At 49.0% G+C, this 19,391-nt stretch overlaps 1 protein-coding gene across 1 annotated transcript in view; it reads right to left on the reverse strand.

The window, feature by feature from the left end:
* The window catches only part of LOC142803046 (uncharacterized), a 92,305-nt gene that overhangs the window by 53,379 nt on the left and 19,535 nt on the right, over nucleotides 1-19,391 (reverse strand). The window contains exons 6-8 of the mRNA XM_075888155.1: nucleotides 17,177-17,407; nucleotides 15,856-16,152; nucleotides 932-1,138 (exon numbers count right to left, since the gene is read on the reverse strand). Coding sequence (XP_075744270.1) covers nucleotides 932-1,138; nucleotides 15,856-16,152; nucleotides 17,177-17,407 — 735 coding nt within the window. The remainder of the gene's footprint in view (nucleotides 1-931; nucleotides 1,139-15,855; nucleotides 16,153-17,176; nucleotides 17,408-19,391) is intronic.

Below are 19,391 nucleotides of genomic sequence, written 5' to 3' on the forward strand. Positions count from 1 at the left end.
AATTGCACCACTAGGCCTTTCCTGCTAAAGGTGTTTAGATGGCATTTCTGCAAGCCACGGGAACACATTGCAATCGATAGATCTCACTGTACGCATGTACTCCTGGTGTCAAAACAGGTCATTTGTGACTACTTCCTACTTGACGCTTCAAAACGAGACAATTATTAAGCCATCAGAAAGTGAAGGCTTTCTTTGGCTTCACTATCGGCTAGGGCTAACAAAGAAACGGTCGATTTACCATACTTTTGGTTCATTACCAACATAAACCATTTGTGAGCGTGACTAGACCTGTTCAAGTTCCTCGTTCTTCCGGAGCTCATTCGTTGGCGTTCCTTTCATCTGACCTCTTCCTGGCGCTCTTTACATAGTAAACTTTGCGGGACTCTTACATTTATTAACATGCACTCTTAGCCATAGTGCCTCACTGAGGAGACTTCGATGCATTATTGCTATATCTAAGCAGCTACAAAAATCACAAACGTTATAGATTGTCTACCGTATACTTAGACAGCAGTAGACACGTAAAGGTGATTTTATTTGCCAGGTGGTCCCTGCACTATTGTCTATATGGAGCCGTTGCCATATTCTCAGAGCCCTTCTTTCATTTTTCCTCTCCCCTGACGGAGTGGGCGCCTTTGCAACAGTGTGTCTAGCACCAGTACTGATTTGAATTTGCTCCCATGGACCACAACAAGTGCGTTTTGTGATTATTTATCGCGGGTTCTCGAGAATAACACGAAGCTATCATGCAAAAATTGTTAGGGATAGCAAATCCAAGACACAGGCGATTCAAGCCGTACCATTAGCGAAGGTGGCCTCACAATGGCAAACAGAAATTAGAAACGCCAAGCTCGGCGAATTCTTGTCCAATATTCAAGAAACCTCTAGATTTGCACGTCTGTCCACTTGTCGACTTTCCCACGTGTCTTACCTGGGGGAAGCGCAGTGGAGACACCTTGAGTGCATCGGAGTAAGGCCTAGACAAGCGCATAGGTGAGCTGGATCCGTCGGCCAGCCTGCCGATTCCCGTGGCACTCGGCTCCGGTGCCTCCCGGCGAATTAGTGAGTGAAGGAGGTGGGCGCGTCCACTGAAGGGATCCTCCATCTGGGACAGCTTCCTCTCAAGGCAGGTGCTCGTCTGCGCGCATGCCGTTGATGTCGGTCTATCACAGACCCTAAATACTTCAGCCAAGTTAGTCTATTTTGTTTATTTGTAAATTCTGCCAATACCAAAGGCATCAGAGCAGGAGGGCTTATACAGTAGTTTTATACATAATAGCACAAATTGTTATAGAATGCCAGTAAGAAGTATTTACAAAAAAAGTTGAAAAACAAGAGCAATTAGTAGGATGCAAATGTAAAGGGAACAGTCTTGCATGAGTGAGGTTACTTCCTTTTCTTATGGTCAATAGAGTAGTTAAGATTTCTGAAGTAGAACGTATGGAAGGTGTATTCGGTGGGTATCAGTTTATGGTTATCTCTGGTATGGCGTGTTTTTATCCTTCTTATGAAATAAGACACATCAATTGTTGAGCGTGAGTACATGAAGTTCAGTCTAGCTATTTTTTTCGCGGCGCCCAAGAATATCTGCCCAGCAGTTAGAAATTAACCTGATTGCCTTTTGCAGCGAAAGCTCTTTTGACATCACAAGAAATGCCAATTCTGGCGCCATAGTTGTCCACCGCCGTCACCGGTGTCCTAACCGCTATGGCGCGAAATAGTAAAAAGATAATAAATACAAAACACTGAAACCACAATGGCGATCGAACCCCGGCCTCATGCGAGATAGCCTAGTACTACACCTGTGAGCTATGCTGGTGCTTGAAACTATGTTGCAAACTGACCCTACGCAGGCTTCATGTCGAATAAGTAATCACGCGTTAACGTGCGTAATAAAACGTTTTAGAACGGGAAAGCAACAACTAGGTGTCAGACAATGTGAATTGCGTAGTGAGTTTGTCGTTGAATCCTCTACCTCCCTACAAAAGCCTCAGACATAATTCTTTATCGTCATCAGCCACAGCATCAACAACGTGCGCATAATTCATTACAAGTGTGCTGCGGATACCACGCTTCCCCGAAGAATGACAAAGGATGGTACAGTGAATGCCTCGCTATAACTAAAAAGCATGGTTTATGGCGTAGTGGGTACCCTCCAAGTGTGATTGCAAATGTAAACCAAAGAGTGTTGAAGAAGGGCTCTAGAAAGGTTGCTCTTCTATGGCCTGTGGGTTTTAATTACGGAGCATTTCTTTGCAAACTGCAGGCACTCTTAGCCTCTATCCACGTATCTACTCATCTTGCATGTTTTCTAGTCTATCTATTATTGTTCGTTAAATGTGAGTTGTCGTTGCTACTGTGACACAGCGGTCACATCGGTTTGTAGCAGCGTCCAGAGCTACTATCGTCGTCAGCACAAGCGCTACATATCATCTTACCGCTTCTGGTACTGATAATAGCAATGTTGATGTAGGCATGATATCATAACTGTAAACAACTTTTCATATGAAACATATATACGACTGTGCAACATATGCCTCCGCATACAGCCTTTGTACATATCTTTAGCGTCATTACATAACCTTTCCCTCAATAAAAAACTACAACATAGCCGCCCCCTTTCCGCATGCTTCGCACGACAACAATTACCAAGGCACGTAAAGGTCTGCCGAATTTTCATTGTTGCACTAGTTATCTAAATAAGCAGAACCCAAAACTTGCTAAGTCAGCAACTTTTTTCTCTGTAGTGTCCCTTTAAGGTCAGTATTCTGAATTCAGTCTCTTTAGGTCATAATCATGTAAGCCTTTCGTTATAACTCAGCAGCTTACGAAGAACACATTTTAGCATTACCTTGAGCTCGGCTGAACCCCCTCCATTTGCAATATCCAGGCAGGAAATCGTCTCGTAATCCAGTAAACAGAAACTATACGAAAGAGATACTACAGATGTAGGCTCATCTTCGATTGAGGTCTGTCACAAAACGAGTGCTCAAACAGGGCGCGCCGCCAAATTCTCGCGATAAAGCGCGGGAGAGACGCCGCGAGGTCAGTGATAAAAAAAAGAAAACAAGCATCCAAAGACTCCCTGGGTGCGCGTCCCTCTCCCTCGGAAGCGTAGGTTTGCCGACGAAACCTCCTCGCATCGGCGGCCGAGCAAGCCCTGGAAATTTCTAGATGGAAAGGGGCGGGGTGATGCCGGGTTGCGTCATCCGTCGTGGACGGCCTTCGAACCGTCTCGCCCTCTCCCCATCCTTCAATGCGTATCGCACCGACGAAATGATGAGAACTTTCTGGAATCTCGCGCAGAAGGTATTCAACCGAGCAGCGGAGATGGGAGATCAGGAGAAGAAGGAAGTTAGCGCCAGCGTGCGTGGGGTTATTCCGCCGCGTCTGTCGGTAAAGGTTTTGTCCGTAGTCACAAAGCAGGAGAAGAAGAAAGTATGCGCCAGAGTGCGTAGGGTGTTCCGCCTTGTGGGCGAAGCCTTTTGTCTTCCGTGGCAAAGGAGTAGAAGAAGAGGATTTCCACCTGAGGGGTGAAGACTCGAGCTACAGGCAAGAGTGTGTGTCTACCGTTATCGAGTGAAGACGCGTGGCAACAGCTGCGTGTGTGAAGCCGACGTGTTTCCGGCGAAGAAGTTTGGAGCCTGGAGAGCGGCCGATTGAAGACGCGAGGTTTCCTGGAAGAGAAACTTCGGAGGCAGCGGAGCGACAACAACACTGGACTTTGAGTGAGTGATTCTCGGAAGAGTATCATTCAGACTTTTGTTCCAAGAACTTTGGACTGAATAAGTTTTCTAACTCTTTCGTCTTTAAGTGTCTTGGTTGTTCGATGCATTCGACTGCATTGTAGTGCGTATTGTTCTCTGTGTCCGTTGTTTCGAGTGTGTCTGATTGTACTGTTTAGTACATTGTTTGATTGGTGACATATTCTATTCAACTATTGTAGAGTGTGCATACTTGTGTATCAATTGGATCTGCCATAATTGAGAATATCATTTTGTTTTGTATATCAACTCTCGGCTCTGACTTCTTCTTTGGGCCACAGCCAGCATCCGCTGGCGCGCCAAAAAGGACCACTTCAAAATTGTCCACGCTTTTGTGGTGCGGTTCGGGGGGCCGATACTTCGGCCCTTGGAATTAGCCCGGCGATCGCCTCCTGGATTAACGACACCTGTGTGACGATTAATCTGGTGTCCGCGACAGGACCTTTTGGTGCACAGTGTGTCCAAAGTAGTGAGAAAGAGCCTCGAGTGTTGACAGTGCTATCGGAACGATTTTGTGTGTTGTTCAGTGTTTTCCTTAACGAGTGCAGTGGAGTGTTCCGATAGACTGATTTAGGTAGATACTTTTTGCACGCGGCAAGACTTCAATTGGGAGACACAATGGATGTCGAAAAGTTAGTAGCTCTTGGTGAGAAGATGGGTCTTTCTGGCGCCAAATTACGGAAGTGAGTAAGCCAGAAGAAGAAAGAGGCGGTGGAGAGAGAGAGGTTGGCAGCTGAGAGAGCCAAGGAAGAAAAAGCAGCTGAGTTGGAACGAGAGAGGTTGGCAGCTGAGAGAGCCAAGGAAGAAAAAGCAGCTGAGTTGGAACGAGAAAGGTTGGCAGCTGAGAGGGCCAAGGAAGAAAAAGCAGCTGAGTTGGAGAGAGAAAGGCTGGCCGCTGAAAGGGCGAAGGAAGAAAGAGAGCAAAAATTGAAGTTGGAGTTGGAGAGAGAGAAGTTGGCAGCCGAAAGGACGAGAGAAGAAAGAGAAGCGGAAATGGCTGAAAGGGAACGGCAGCGGCAGAACGAAATGGAACTCGAGCGGTTTCGTTTGCAACAGCGGAGTGAAACTCCGGTTCAAGCTAGAGTTGAAAGCAGCGAACGGGAAGATCATGGCTTCCGCTTGAACCCAAGCAAGCTGCTCGTAGCATTTGATGAAAGGAAGGACGACCTTGACGCGTGCCTTCACAGATTTGAGACGATTGCAAGGAGCCAGAATTGGCCGGAACATCAATGGGCAACTGCTTTGAGTACTTGCTTGAGCAGTGAAGCGCTCAGTGTGTACGGTAGGCTGACGCCGACCGATGCAGCCAAATATGCAAAGGTGAAAGCTGCTTTGCTGAAGCGATTTAGATTTACTGTGGAAGGATTCCGGGACAGATTTCGGACAGGAAAGCCAGCTGATGGTGAGACGGCTACGCAGTATGCCGCCCGACTTTGCCATTTTTTCGACAGATGGAGTGAACTTTCAGGGACAGCACAGGAGTACGATAAACTTAGAGAGCTCCTAATTAAAGAACAATTTCATACTAGTTGCCACCCAAGCCTGTCGCTGTACTTGAAAGAGAGGAGAGCTAAGTCACTTGAAGACATGCTTGAATTAGCTGATCAATTCTTGGAAGCGCAAGGTGGCACTAATTTGGCCAAGGTCAAGAAGGAGTGTCCCGAAGATTTGAAGAAATCGGCACCCGAACAAAAGAAGCGTGCACCGGAGAGTATTCCGCGATGTTTCCTGTGTAACCGAGTGGGTCATCGCGCTAACAACTGTCGAACTAACTTTACAAGTCCCACGGTCGTAAAATGTTTCAAGTGTGGTCAGACTGGGCACAAAGCAGACGCTTGTCGTAACGGAGTGAGTCAAACTCACCAGGTATCCTGTGTACTAGCAGCACCGAAATCCGATGGTGATGCCGTCACCAACGGACTCGTAGAGTTGAAAAATGGGGAGAAACTTCCTATTGGGGGTGCTGTATTGACAAAACAGCCAAGCGGTGTTACGAAGGGAATGCCAACGCTGCCTGGAAAACTTGCGGGCAAAAAGGTTACGGTGTTAAGAGATACCGGTAGCTCCACTATTATCGCGCGGAGAAATTTGGTACGGGAAAGTGAGTTAGCAGGCAAAACAAACCAGTTTGCCTAATTGACAGTACGGTTCGGATGCTTCCCGAAGCATAAGTTGAGGTCGAAACCCCGTACTTCAGCGGGAAGGTTACCGCTCTATGCATGACGACCCCCCTGTACGACCTCGTCATCGGGAACATCGACGGGGCGCGAGGGCCGAATGATCCAGAACGATTGGGAGAAGACCCTAAGATAGAGCCCTCGCCAACCCAGCGACCACGAGATACAGTGGAGGAGCATCCCGTGACGGATCTCACTCGAGCCCAAGGAGAAGCCGCGGTGCAAGAGACAGTGAATGAGAAGATTATCGTGTTGAATGAGTTCACGTGCTGGGCAGCTGGACTTACGTCGGCACGACCTCAACCGACCGACAGTGTAAAGGTGGCGGAGTCAGCCAGCCAGGCCCAATGTCGTGACATGAACAAGCGGGTGACAGGATCGGTTGATCGTTATGACCCGCTAACAATGTCGGAAGTGACAACGATGGCTGAGACGCCACCTCAGACCCCGTCGTTGGAAAGGTCTCGCCGAAAAAGAACGAGGAAAAACAAGAAGAGATCGAGCGAGCACCGCAAGAAAGGACGCAAGCGCAGCTCGAAGTACACGGTATAGGTGTTGAGGTCGAACCGGAATGTGTTTGACAGTGCTATATGTTAAGTTAATGCGGTTGTTGTCCTGTGTCACAACTGTATGTCAAGCGAGTCAAAATGTTTGTTACGGTGATGTGATGTATAGCATTGTATAATTGTTGTGAAGACAAAACATTGTACATTTGTACTGTTTGGAATATGTGATGAAGTGTTGTGGTCATGTACCTGTGGTTATATCTCATGTGTTGCGAGATTGAATTACAATGTACAATTTTAATGAGTGATATATTGTGAATGTGACGCGTCATGAGCGACGGACTAGGTTAAAGTCTTTTAGAGTGTGGGGACTGTTCGCGCTCGTTTGTGTGGTTTTGAATATTATGAGATAATATTTTGACGGGGCGAGGTCTTGGCTTACAGGACAGCGTCCACTGAGAATCGGCAGCCGAACAAGATGTCTGAGTTGCCTCTCGCGCAAGCGCCTAACGCACAGGCGTTTTTTTTTCATCTTCGCTAAGTGCCACGCTTGCTCCTGTCGATGATGCATCGTAACATCACTCCCCTGCGGCGGAAGCGCCGTCACGGCGCTTAATACGGCGGCGACGAACGAGGGGGGTGATACGGTTTCAGTCTGGAAACGTGTACAACGTCTGTCTGGAGTGAGTGAGGTGGTCGAAAAGGCATTGTTTAGCGGTGCGATCTCGTAGCTCACGTCACTAAGTTGTCGTAACACTTTGTAGGGGCCATGGTAGTGTGATAGTAGCTTCTCTGATAAGCCGACTTGGCGGTTTGGTGTCCAGAGAAGTACCAGAGACCCCGGCGAGAAGTGCACGCTTTGGTGGCGACTGTCATAGCGATCTTTTTGCTGCGCTTGCGACAAGTGCAGCCGATCACGGGCAAGCTGACGGGCTGCATGGGCTCGAGAAACTACATCGCTGGCGTACTCAGTAGACAAGGGGGCAGCCGAAGGAAGGAGCGTGTCAAATGGTAATGCTGGATGTCGGCCAAATAGCAAATAAAACGGCGAATAACTAGCTGTGTCGTGCCGTGAAGAATTGTACGCGAACGTGACAAAGGGGAGTGCTTTGTCCCAGTCACGGTGATCTGGCGAAACGTACATTGACAGCATCTGCGTCAGCGTTCGGTTCAGACGCTCGGTCAATCCATTTGTCTGTGGGTGATAAGCGGTGGTAAGCTTGTGCTCAGTGGAGCAGGCGCGGAGAATGTCATCCACAACACGTGAAAGAAAGTACCTTCCTCGATCAGTAAGCAGCTGCCGCGGAGCGCCGTGATGAAGAATGACTTCATACAAGAGAAAGTCAGCGACGTCAGTGGAACAACTTGTCGGCAGTGCTTTAGTGATGGCAAAGCGTGTGGTGTAGTCTGTGGCGACTGCAACCCATTTATTTCCGGAGGTGGACGTAGGAAACGGGCCCAACAGGTCAAGGCCAACACGGAAGAATGGTTCCGTCGGTATGTCAATGGGCTGTAGGAGGCCAGACGGTAGCACAGAGGGGCGCTTGCGGCGTTCGCAGCGGTCGCAAGTAGTGACGTAGCGAACCACAGAACGATACAGTCCGGGCCAGAAAAAGCGACGTCGCACACGATCGTAGGTACGAGAGACGCCTAGGTGACCAGCTGTAGGTACGTCATGTAGTTGTTTTAGAACGCTGGTATGCAGGTGATGGGGAAGCACGAGTAGTAATTCCGGGCCATCAGCGTTGAAGCTGCGACGGTACAGAATGTTGTCGTGCAGTTCGAACAGGCGAACGGAAGGGTCTGTTGGAGCAGAGGTCAGACGCTCGGTGATGGAGAGTAACGACGGGTCACGTCGTTGTTCGGTGGTGATATCACCCAAAGCGTGGATGGAGAGAACGCAGAGGTCTGAATCAAGGTCTGTCAAGTCGGGCGTTTCAACCGGATAACGTGACAAACAGTCTGCGTCTGTGTGGAGGCGTCCCGACTTGTAGTGAATGAACCACGAATGAGTATTCTTGCAGACGGAGCGCCCAGCGACCAAGACGTCCAGGTGGGTCCTTTAGCGATGACAGCCAGCAAAGAGCGTGATGGTCCGTAACAACGGAAAAATTTCGGCCATACAGGTAAGGCCTGAATTTCGCCACGGCCCACACTAAAGCTAGGCATTCACGCTCAGTGATGGAGAACTTCCGTTCGGCAGGTGAAAGAAGACGACTGGCGTAAGCAATCACGCGGTCCTTCCCGTGCTGTCGTTGGCCAAGGACCGCTCCAATTCCATGGCCACTGGCATCGGTCCGATGCTCTGTAGGTGATGCTGAGTCGAAATGGGCCAGTATTGGTGGCGTAGTCAGCAGATTAATAAGAGCCGAAAAGGCGTCCACTTGCTCAATACCCCATGCGAAGGGAACGTCCTTCTTTAAGAGATCAGTAAGCGGTCGAGTGATGTCGGCGAAGTTGCGGACAAATCGACGAAAATAGGAACATAGCCCTACAAAACTTCGGACGTCCTTGGTTGAGCGTGGTTCAGTAAATTGTTGTACTGCTCGAACCTTTTCGGGATCTGGTAGAACACCATCGGCACTGACAAGGTGGCCGAGTATGGTGGTTTGGCGACGTCCGAAATGGCATTTTGCAGAATTGAGCCAGAGAGCAGCTCTTCAAAAAACATCCAGAACGGCTGACAGACGTGTTATATGGCTGTCAAAGGTAGGTGAAAAGACGATGACATCGTCTAAGTAACATAAGCAGATGGACCACTTATATCCTCGGAGAAGGGAGTCCATCATGCGCTCGAAAGTTGCCGGCGCATTACACAGTCCAAACGGCATGACTTTGAACTGGTGGAGGCCGTCGGGCGTAACGAGAGCGGTTTTTTCACGATCCATGGGGTCGACGGAAGTTTGCCAATAGCCGGACCGAAGGTCGATACACGAAAAGTATTGGGCACCATGGAGGCAATCAAGGGCGTCATCAATTCGAGGCAAAGGGTAGACATCTTTGTGGGTCACTTTGTTTAAATGGCGATAGTCCACGCAAAAGCGCCAGCTGCCATCTTTCTTCTCAACGAGCACGACTGGGGAGGCCCAGGGGCTGGATGAAAGTTCTATTACGTCTTTAGTAATCATTTTATCCACTTCATTTTGAATTACTTGGCGTTCCTTGTGAGATACGCGATATGGACGCCGCCGTATAGGACTGGCATCACCAGTGTTGATCCGGTGAGTCACTGCACTTGTTTGGCTGAGAGGGCGGTGGTCAAAGTCGAAAACGTCTCTATATGATGTTAGCAGACTACGGAGGCTGGCAGCTTGCACTGCAGTGAGGTCGGGAGCAATCATCTTGTTAATGTCATCTGCAGGCAGAGTGTAATTGCGGCCAAGACAGGGGGATGTAGTATCGGTGTCTAAACCAGTAACGTTGCAGCAGTCAAGTGGAGATAGGGTGGCCAAAGACATGTCTTGCGGAATAACTTGAGTCAAGAGACTCACGTTGAGTAGTGGTATAACCACTGTATTATTAGCGACGGCGACAACAGTGTGAGCAAGGGCGACGTCTCGGGCCATCAGTACGTCGACTATAGGAGTGACGAGGTAGTCACCGTCGGGCACATGACGTGAGCATGACAAAGTGACATATGTAGCAGCTTGCGGAGGCAAGCGAACGTGGTGACGAGAGCATAAACGTGAAGAATAGTCTGCTGGAAAATCGGCAAACTGCGGCAGTTCAAGCTGAAGAGCACCAGTGGCACAATCAATGAGCGCAGAATGCCGTGACAGGAAGTCCAAACCAAGTATTAGGTCATGAGGACACATTTCAATTATGGCAAACTGAAATAATGTAGAATGACCGGCAATGAACACACGGGCCGTGCACATCCCTTGAACATCAGGGGTCCTCCCATCAGCGACACCAAGTTTGTGGGAAGCGGCAGGCGTGAGCACTTTATGTAGGCGTCGGCGAAGGTTCGCGCTCATTACAGAAATGTGTGCTCCAGTATCTATAAGGGCAGAAATAGGCACACCGTCAACGGCAACGTCTAACAAATTTTGTCTCGTCGGAAGTGTCAAGAGAGGATTTGTGGAGGGAGTCGGAAATGCAGCGTCACCTCCGGGCGCTGCACCGTTTAGTTTTCTGGGTAGGCAGGAGCGGGGTCGAATGGGGACGACGGCCTGCGAGTCTGCGGTGAGCGAGACGACTGGCGACGTCCTGGAGGCAAACGCGACTGATACCATGCGGTGACGGAGATCGGCTGTTGAACCTTCTGTAGTTGTTTTGCGGAGAAGGCTGCGCGGCAGACGCGAAGCGGGTGCTGTATTGTCGGTAGTGAGGTTGAGATGAAGTCCGAGGTGGCGAGGACCAGCGGTAATTGCAGTAACGGACGACATGACCGATACGGTGGCAATGAAAACAAATTGGTCGATTGTCGACGGTTCTCCACGCAGCAGGGTCGCGAGATCGGGCCGTAAACTGCTGCTCGTGATAGGACGAGGGTGGACGCCATGAAGCTCGCTGCGGGCTGGGCAAAGCGCACACCGAGGGAATACCTATGCTGGCGAGTTCTTGGCGGACGATGGCTTGAACCATGTTAGCAGTGAGTGGGGTGGTGTCACTTGCAGCGGTGTGAGCCGGAGCAGAGGCAATGGCTTCAAGTTGGCGCCGTACAATTCGGGTCACCTGATCCGATGAATCTAGAAGTGGTGGCTGTGTTCTTGCTGGGTCTTCGCAAGATGATGTTGCAGCCGTATTCGGAAAGCGGGTAAACACGCTGTTAATCCGCCGGCTCTTCGCTTGCTCAAAGCGCCGACATTCTTTTATAATGGCGTCCACTGTAGAAAAATTTTTGCAGATGAGAAGGTTGAATGCGTCATCGGCAGTCCCCTTAAGAATATGCCCGACCTTGTCAGCCTCCGGCATCTCGGCATAGGCTTTGCGACACAACGACAACACATCTTCTATATAGGAGACGTAAAACTCGGTCGAGGTCTGCGCCCGAGACGCGAGCATTTTGTTCGCGGCCATTTTTCTTCCAATCGGCTTTCCGAACAGGTCCAGCATTTTCTCCCTGCACACTGCCCAACTCCCAAGTTCTGTTTCATAGTTCTCATACCACGATTTTGCGGTTCCCCTAAGATAGAATAACAGGTTTGCCAGCATAAGAGTCGGGCCCCATCGGTATCGAGTACTCACACGTTCGTACTCAGCCAGCCAATCTTCAACGTCAACTTCATCTGGATCGCCGGAACCGCTGAACGTGCCAGGATCCCGCGGGGGTTCGAGCACGAAGGTTGTGGTCGCAGAAGGAGATGTAGTTACCACATCATCTCCGGCCGCAGGAACACCAGGAGCAGATGCAGACGCCGTACTCTCCGTCATCGTTGTGGAATGACCCTTCAAACGTCGGCCGCTGCAAAGTTCCGTTGCGAGGCGGTTGCCCAGCACTTCCACCAAATGTGACGGGGCGAGGTCTTCGCTTACAGGACAGCGTTCATCGAGAATCGGCAGCCGAACAAGATGTCTGAGTTGCCTCTCGCGCAAGCGCCTAACGCACAGGCGTCTTCTTCATCTTCGCTAAGTGCCACGCTTGCTCCTGTCGATGATGCGCCGTAACAATATTCTTAAATTGGGGGACAGTGTCACAAAACGAGCGCTCAAAAAGGGCGCGCCGCCAAATTCTCGCGATAAAGCGCGGGAAAGACGCCGCGAGGTCAACAATAAAAAAAAGAAAACAAGCATCCAAAGACTCCCCGGGTGCGCGTCCCTCTCCCTCGGAAGCGTAGGTTCGCCGACAAAACCTCCTCGCATCGGTGGCCGAGCAAGCCCTGGAGATTTCTACATAGAAAGGGGCGGGGTGATGCCGGGTTGCGTCATCCGTCGCGGACGGCCTTCAAACCGTCTCGCCCTCTCCCCAGCCTTCGCTGCGTATCGCGCCGACGAAATGATGAGAACTTTCTGGAATCTCGCGCGGAAGGTATTTAACCGAGCAGCGGAGATGGGAGATCAGGAGAAGAAGGGAGTTAGTGCCAGCGTGCGTGGGGTTATTCCGCCGCGTCTGTCGGTTAAGGTTTTGTCCGTAGTGACAAAGCAGGAGAAGGAGAAAGTATGTGCCAGAGTGCGTAGGGTGTTCCGCCTTGTGGGCGAAGCCTTTTGTCTTCCGTGAAAAAGGAGGAGAAGAAGAGGATTTCCACCTGAGGGGTGAAGACTCGAGCTACAGGCAAGAGCGTGTGTTTACCGCTATCGAGCGAAGACGCGTGGCAATAGCTGCGTGTGTGAAGCCGACGTGTTTCCGGCGAAGAAGTTTGGAGCCTGGAGAGCGGCCAATTGGAGACGCGAGGTTTCCTGGAAGAGAAACTTCGGAGGCAGCGGAGCGACAACAACACTGGGCTTTGAGTGAGTGATTCTCGGAACAGTATCATTCAGACTTTTGTTCCAAGAACTTTGGACTGAATAAGTTTTCTAACTCTTTCGTCTTTAAGTGTCTTGGTTGTTCGATGCATGCGACTGCATTGTAGTGCGTATTGTTGTCTGTGTCCGTTGTTTCGAGTGTGGCTGATTGTACTGTGTAGTACATTGTTTGATTCGTGACATATTGTATTCAACAATTGTCGAGTGTGCATACTTGTGTATCGTTTTGATCTGCCATAATTGAGAATATAATTATGTTTTGTTTATCAACTCTCGGCTCTCACTTGTTCTTTGGGCCACAGCCGGCGTCCGCTGGCGCGCCAAATAGGACCACTTCTAAATTGTCTACGCTTTCGTGGTGTGGTTAGGGGGGGCTGATACTTCGGCCCTTGGAATTAGCCCGGCGATCGCCTCCCGCATTAACGGGACCTGTGTGACAAGGTCATACGTCTCTCTCTCTCTCGAGCAGGCGTTTCTTGAGTTCGCCACATCGCAAAAAAATACACCACAAAAATAAAACCAGGGTATGCTATAGCGAAAGAGTGCACGCCAGAGATAGAAATTTGTTATATATTGAGCTGTGCTGACTTTTTTTAAGTTCCCCGCGTCAAAGTATGATCAAGTCCAACCGCCAAAAAAATGTGTTCGTAATCAAGTCACATTCAGGAGCTTTTCAAATGCAGAGCATTTCTTAGTCGCACTAGGTCGCAAATCCGGTGTCGGTGGCACCATCTACAACCCCACTGTGCGAGCTCGCGTCTTCGGTCTCGTGCCAACTGTCACTCACCCCTCTCTCGACTGACAAGGCGGATGCAGGCAGCGTCTGCTAGTAAAAACCGAGTGCTCGCGCTGCACAACCGCTCACTAGCACTGGATCGCGCGTTCAGAATTCAAACAAGGGTGTCTTACTTGGCTTTCGCTTGACCTGACGCTTTGCTTGACTCGAATAGATGCGAGGGAAGCAGCAGTACCTTCAACCACTTCTTCGTGCCTTCTACCAGTATTGGGCACAACCCTATAACATTGTCCCACGACTGGTTGAAGGCAACGCTTCTTCTTCATTCAAGAAATAAGAATAATAAAAAAGAAATAACAAATAGGCATTCCCGAACCGTATTCATGTACACAATATTAAGGCGATACCCCCACCACTCTGCAATGTATTTACTTGAGTTCCCCCCGTTTCATAGCCCGTTCGCGCGTCATCGTTTTTCGGGCAAACGACTGTGGCGGTGCCCTAACTTTTGTTCTTCCGGATTATTTGTTTTCTTGCTTACTAAAGAGATGCCTCATCAAACGTGCAAAGTTATCGTCGGCAGCGCCAACACGAGAAATGCAAAAAGCATAATCGCCCCACTGCGGTGGTCTAGTGGCTAAGGTACTCGGCAGGTGGCGGGATCAAATCCCGGCTGCGGCAGCTGCATTTCCGATGTAGTCGGAAATGTTGTCGGCCCGTGAGCTCAGATTTGGATGCAAGTTAAAGAACTGCAGGTGGTCGAAATTTCTGGAGCCCTTCGCTACGACGTCTCTCATAATAATAGCATGGTTTTGGGACGTTAAACCCTATAAATCAATCAATAAAAGTGAAAAGCATAATCTTTTGGTGACGTCACACTGTGACGTTATATTGACATCACGGGTCACGAGCGTTCGGGCTGTTATGACGACATATCTATAACGTCACATCATATTAGATTGTCGCTTGGTCAAAAGTGGGCCAATCATGGAGGCCGTGCAAAACCAGGTGAAGAACAGAAAGCTTGCAACGCCTCCGATCCCGTAAGCAGTGCTGAACTGATTTTGGAGCGTATAGCTTTCAGGTGGGATCAATTTAGTAGACTAAGAAGGAAAATAAGAAGATGGCTTCCGCTTTCGAGTTGTCTTAGGCATATGCATAAAAGACCTGGAGACTTGTCTGCTGACTTGTTAGTTTGTTCGGTTACACCACCATAATTTGCAAAAGTGTCATATAGCTAGGCAAATCAAACCGCTCACTTCTTACCTAAAGCACTGCCAACAACAGGTATGCATTAATCATCTCGCCTGAGAGTTCAAGACAGTAGAAGCCGGATTCCCGCAGGGCAGCATTCTAGGACACCCTTCATTCTCCCTTTATATAAACGACGTTGTCAGAGTTGATGAGCCCGCGAGATTCATAATATACCCAGATGACACTACCTACTATTTTCCGCGACGAATGCTACTGATGCAATGAAGAAGGTCAATCGCACATAATTGATGCTCTGGCGATTCTCTTAAAAGAAATATTATTAAAACAAATGCTGCCTTTTTTAGACCCACAAACCGTAAAATAAAAGCCTGAACTGTATATGCCATAAAACTTCACCAATAGGAATTGTGCCTTCTGTAAAGAGTCTCAGTGTTTTGTTTGAGGAACACGTGTCGAAGAATAAGCCCAGTGAACTAATCGCGTATAAAATTTCACGGGTGTGCGGTATCCTCAACAAATGCAAATACTATTTGCCTAAAGGCACTATCACGCTTGTTACTTATAACAGTCTATTTGCATCGTGTATCAAATACTGCTACTTAATCTGGGGTACGACGACGCTGACGAACATTTAGAATCTTGACGTAATCCAGAAGAAATCAATTCGTGCCATTATTAGCGCGTCATAACAGTCACACTGAACCATTATTTGTTGACCTGAACATAAAAAACCGCTTCCAGCGCTATCACACTGGTGTCGTCAAAAACAACTTTCCATGCAACCTTTCTCGTCTAATGGAAAATAAAAAAGCTACGCATGACTCATCTCATCAAGAAATGGGAACTTCCACGCGCGCGAACGTACTAAGACAAACAGATGTTAAGCGTTTTCTCTCGTCGATTCTTCCTCTTGGGCCTCGACTGTTTCTTTTTGCGCTGGTATTTGCGACGAAACCAAAATTACCTGACTGGCTAAACAGTATGGATCTATTCGCCAAGTGTCAGGGTCTTCTTGCATTGAGAACCAAGATCACATTCAGTCGAGAACGTACCTTGGTGAGTGTGACGACGTCCTTGGCGAGCGCGTCCATGCGCTGCAGAAAGAGGCGTTCCTGCTGCGCTAGAAGGCGACCAACTTCATCCTTCTGCTGGATCAGCTGCTGTGACAGGCTGGCCAGCGCCGCCTGTCCCTCGGAGAAAGATCCTGGAGGCTCGGCTGCCAGCTCCCAGGGACTCGCCTCGCCGGCAGCAGCACCTGCCGAGCCTATCTTGCGGTCACCCACCGCCAGGCTGTCGCACTTGCGCTGAAGCTCGTCCAGCCGACAGAGCAGTTCGTCCCGAAGGAGGAGCTGCCGACGATGAGAGAATATGAATCATATACCATACGACAGTGATTTTCGCTGTTGGTGAAGTGCTTACATCCACGATGCAGAGTTTAATAGATTGTGTTGTACAGACTTCAATACGCATGGCTAATATTCATCTATATATTATTCACACGCCGTATGATGAAAAACTCGGGAAGAGCACGTGAAATGCTGTTCATGCGCCACCACCGTAATAGCAGCCGGGTGAATAATTGCATGGTGGTCAATTAACGGCGTATATGACTTAAAAGAACACACTCACATGCGCGTGAGCACCACAGAAACACTTTGATAAGAAAGAAGCGCTATTATAAAAGTAAAATTTGTTTGCTGCGCTTGTGTCTGGAAGTAAGAGGAGCCATTCTCTTTGTCGGTCCCTGTCGCTTTAACATGAATGATCCCTCCACTACGGCGTCTCTCATAAACATATGGTGGTTTTGGGACGTTGAACCCCACATATCAATCAATCAATCAACATGAATGATCAGCATGCCAGAAGCTTAACCCTTGCGTACTTTCCCGAATGTGTTCGTGTGCGTGAGTGTATCAGGGTAAATGTGACTGTGTCCCTCTCATTCCTCAAGACAACTCAATTTGTCGTAGTGCAAACTAGCGCAGCCTCGAGATCTCCCCGAAGCTATTGCGTCTTTCAACGCGTTCGCTCCTGGCCTGCTTGTATGCAGCGAGCATTCGCATACACAGCGATGTGATGTGCGCACTGGTTGCATGTAATAATGAAGGATTCACCCGAGGAGATTGCTCTGGCTTATATCGGTTTCACACATTTCATCAAAGCCTCTTGGGAGGCCAAGCACACTTTACGCTGAGTGTTTTTCGACATATCAAATCCCATGCGCAGTGATTGCGCTAACTGCAACGCTGTTACATTTCACACGCTTCGGCGTGACCTCGGGGCACGTTTTATTTTTTTTTCGAACTACTACACAGTGTCCCTATTTCGAATGTGCACATCAGCGTAGTGATACTTTCTCTATAGTTCGCTCACTTTGTCCTCGGTGTGGTCGGGCCCATCTTCCTTCCGCAGCAGGATATTCCGGAGTTCGTGCAAGCCCCGGTTCAACTCTGTCGCCGTTGGCAGCGCCGTGCCAGTGGCCATTCGCTGCCACTGCGCCAGCAGGGCGTCCTCTGTGGGCGCAGGCTTCTCCGGGTGTCGCCGCACCACGTGCGCTTGCAGGTACGCTAGGCTGACGAACACCTTGCGGCAATAGGGGCAGGGCTGCGGTGACACAATGCAATGTTGAAAGCACTTGAATTGATTGATTGATTGATTGATTGATTGATTGATTGATTGATTGATTGATTGATTGATTGATTGATTGATTGATTGATTGATTGATTGATATGTGGGGTTTAACGTCCCAAAACCACCATATGATTATGAGAGACACTGTAGTGGAGGGCTCCGGAAATTTCGACCACCTGGGGTTCTTTAACGTGCACCCAAATCTGAGCACACGGGCCTACAACATTTCCGCCTCCATCGGAAATGCATCCGCCGCAGCCGGGATTCGATCCCGCGACCTACGGGTCAGCAGCCGTGTACCTTAGCCACTAGACCACAGCGGCGGGAGAAAGCACTTGAACGTGCCCTCGCGCAGTTGGCACGTATCTACGAATCTAAAAAAGGTGTATTTTGCGTAATCGAACAGTTTAATGGGAATTAATCAACTGCATAAAATCGTCAAATATCTAGTGCAATATTGGAGAGGACAAACAAAAATGGCTGCAAATCAGTGACGTCAATGCCGATAATGGAGCTAAGCTCCATTGACGAAATGATAAGAGACATAAAAAAAATTTTCACTTTTAAACGCCATTTGCGCGCTATAGACGGTATTGCGCACAGATGTTTCGCACCTGCGCTTCGAATAGAGACGGTGGCGAGCCCCGACGACAATGACCGGGCATCGTCAGGGCCTAATTTACTCCTTAGGACATCCAAGCACTTGAGCTCCACTGCTCAAACGTGAACTCGAAAATGAAGTGTTTATTTCACCGTACACATTTAGGCGCAAAAACCACATACGAGGTTGCGAAGAAACTGGTGAATGTCAGTATAAGCAGGAGCGGCGCTAGGTGTATTATTCGTGTCTTCAGCTTTTTCTCGAGTACGCGCATTCGTGATGTCTGTGTAAATTTTTTGCAATCAAAGCTGCGTCATTTATTAAGCATTTCGGTTTCCGAAAGCTTTTCCTGGTTTAAGCTTTTCCTTGTCAATGCGAGGAATTCACACTCAGTTTTTTTTTTATAAAGTTCATCCAGTTCTCGATGCGCTAACTCCTTTTCACGCCACAAAAACTGCACACAAGCGTTAAGCGGCTTATCTGCGATAAATTCCGTGATTCTGTGTTATAATACACGGCGTCCTTTGCGTCTGACGCAATGTAAAGGTTCTCAGGGGGTTGTTCTCGTAGAATTGTAAAAATACTCTCTCCCACATAGATAATTCAGTATATGCGTACACTTCAGCTCGGAGTCAATGATGACGTTCTTAAGTGCTTTAAAACGAGTAAAAGGCAGACATGCTCTCCCTGGCAAACGTCCTCACCCTTCGTCTCCAACGTGTGAGAACAGGAAACCCAAAACAAACCTTAGTGAAACACACGGAGCAAGTAACGACGCAAACGCAGGAGGAAAACACGCTCAGTGCCTAACTTGCGCTGTGTGTTTCGCTAAGCTAAACCAACATGCCCGCGTTCCTTCTGTCGTAAGCATTTATCAGCTGACATCAGCTTAGTGGCTAAGCTGATGTCAGGGCCAAGATTTCTGAGCTTGCTGGCCTCTGTCTTTTTTTTTTCGGCCGCCACTGTCGATTACGGGCACCGCGTCAAGCCAATTATGAAAGGCTCGGATCGAACTCACCCCATTTCTATTTTCACTTTCGATAAGCATTTTTAGGCGCAGGCACGGGCGATGCAGTGATTGACATTCATTGTAGACCTATGACCTGTTCTCATGTTCCGCCACGGTCGAGTTTTAGGTCAATCGGAGTAACAGCCTAGGGTCAACGAATTAGCGCTCTCAAGGTGGTGGAATGAGGCATGGTCACAACTTTCACAGCTCTATGAGCTTGGCAGTAAATTGAAGAAGAAGCGTAGTTATACCTATCAGCAGCAGAGTGTGAGCCCCAAGGTATGCTTTCCGCAGCCTGCACGAAAACTGGACACCAGCGCACTGGCGTACACAATGAGCAGCTGCGG

This window comes from Rhipicephalus microplus, chromosome 3 (assembly GCF_043290135.1).
Source record: "Rhipicephalus microplus isolate Deutch F79 chromosome 3, USDA_Rmic, whole genome shotgun sequence".
Taxonomy (NCBI): Eukaryota; Metazoa; Arthropoda; class Arachnida; order Ixodida; family Ixodidae; genus Rhipicephalus; species Rhipicephalus microplus.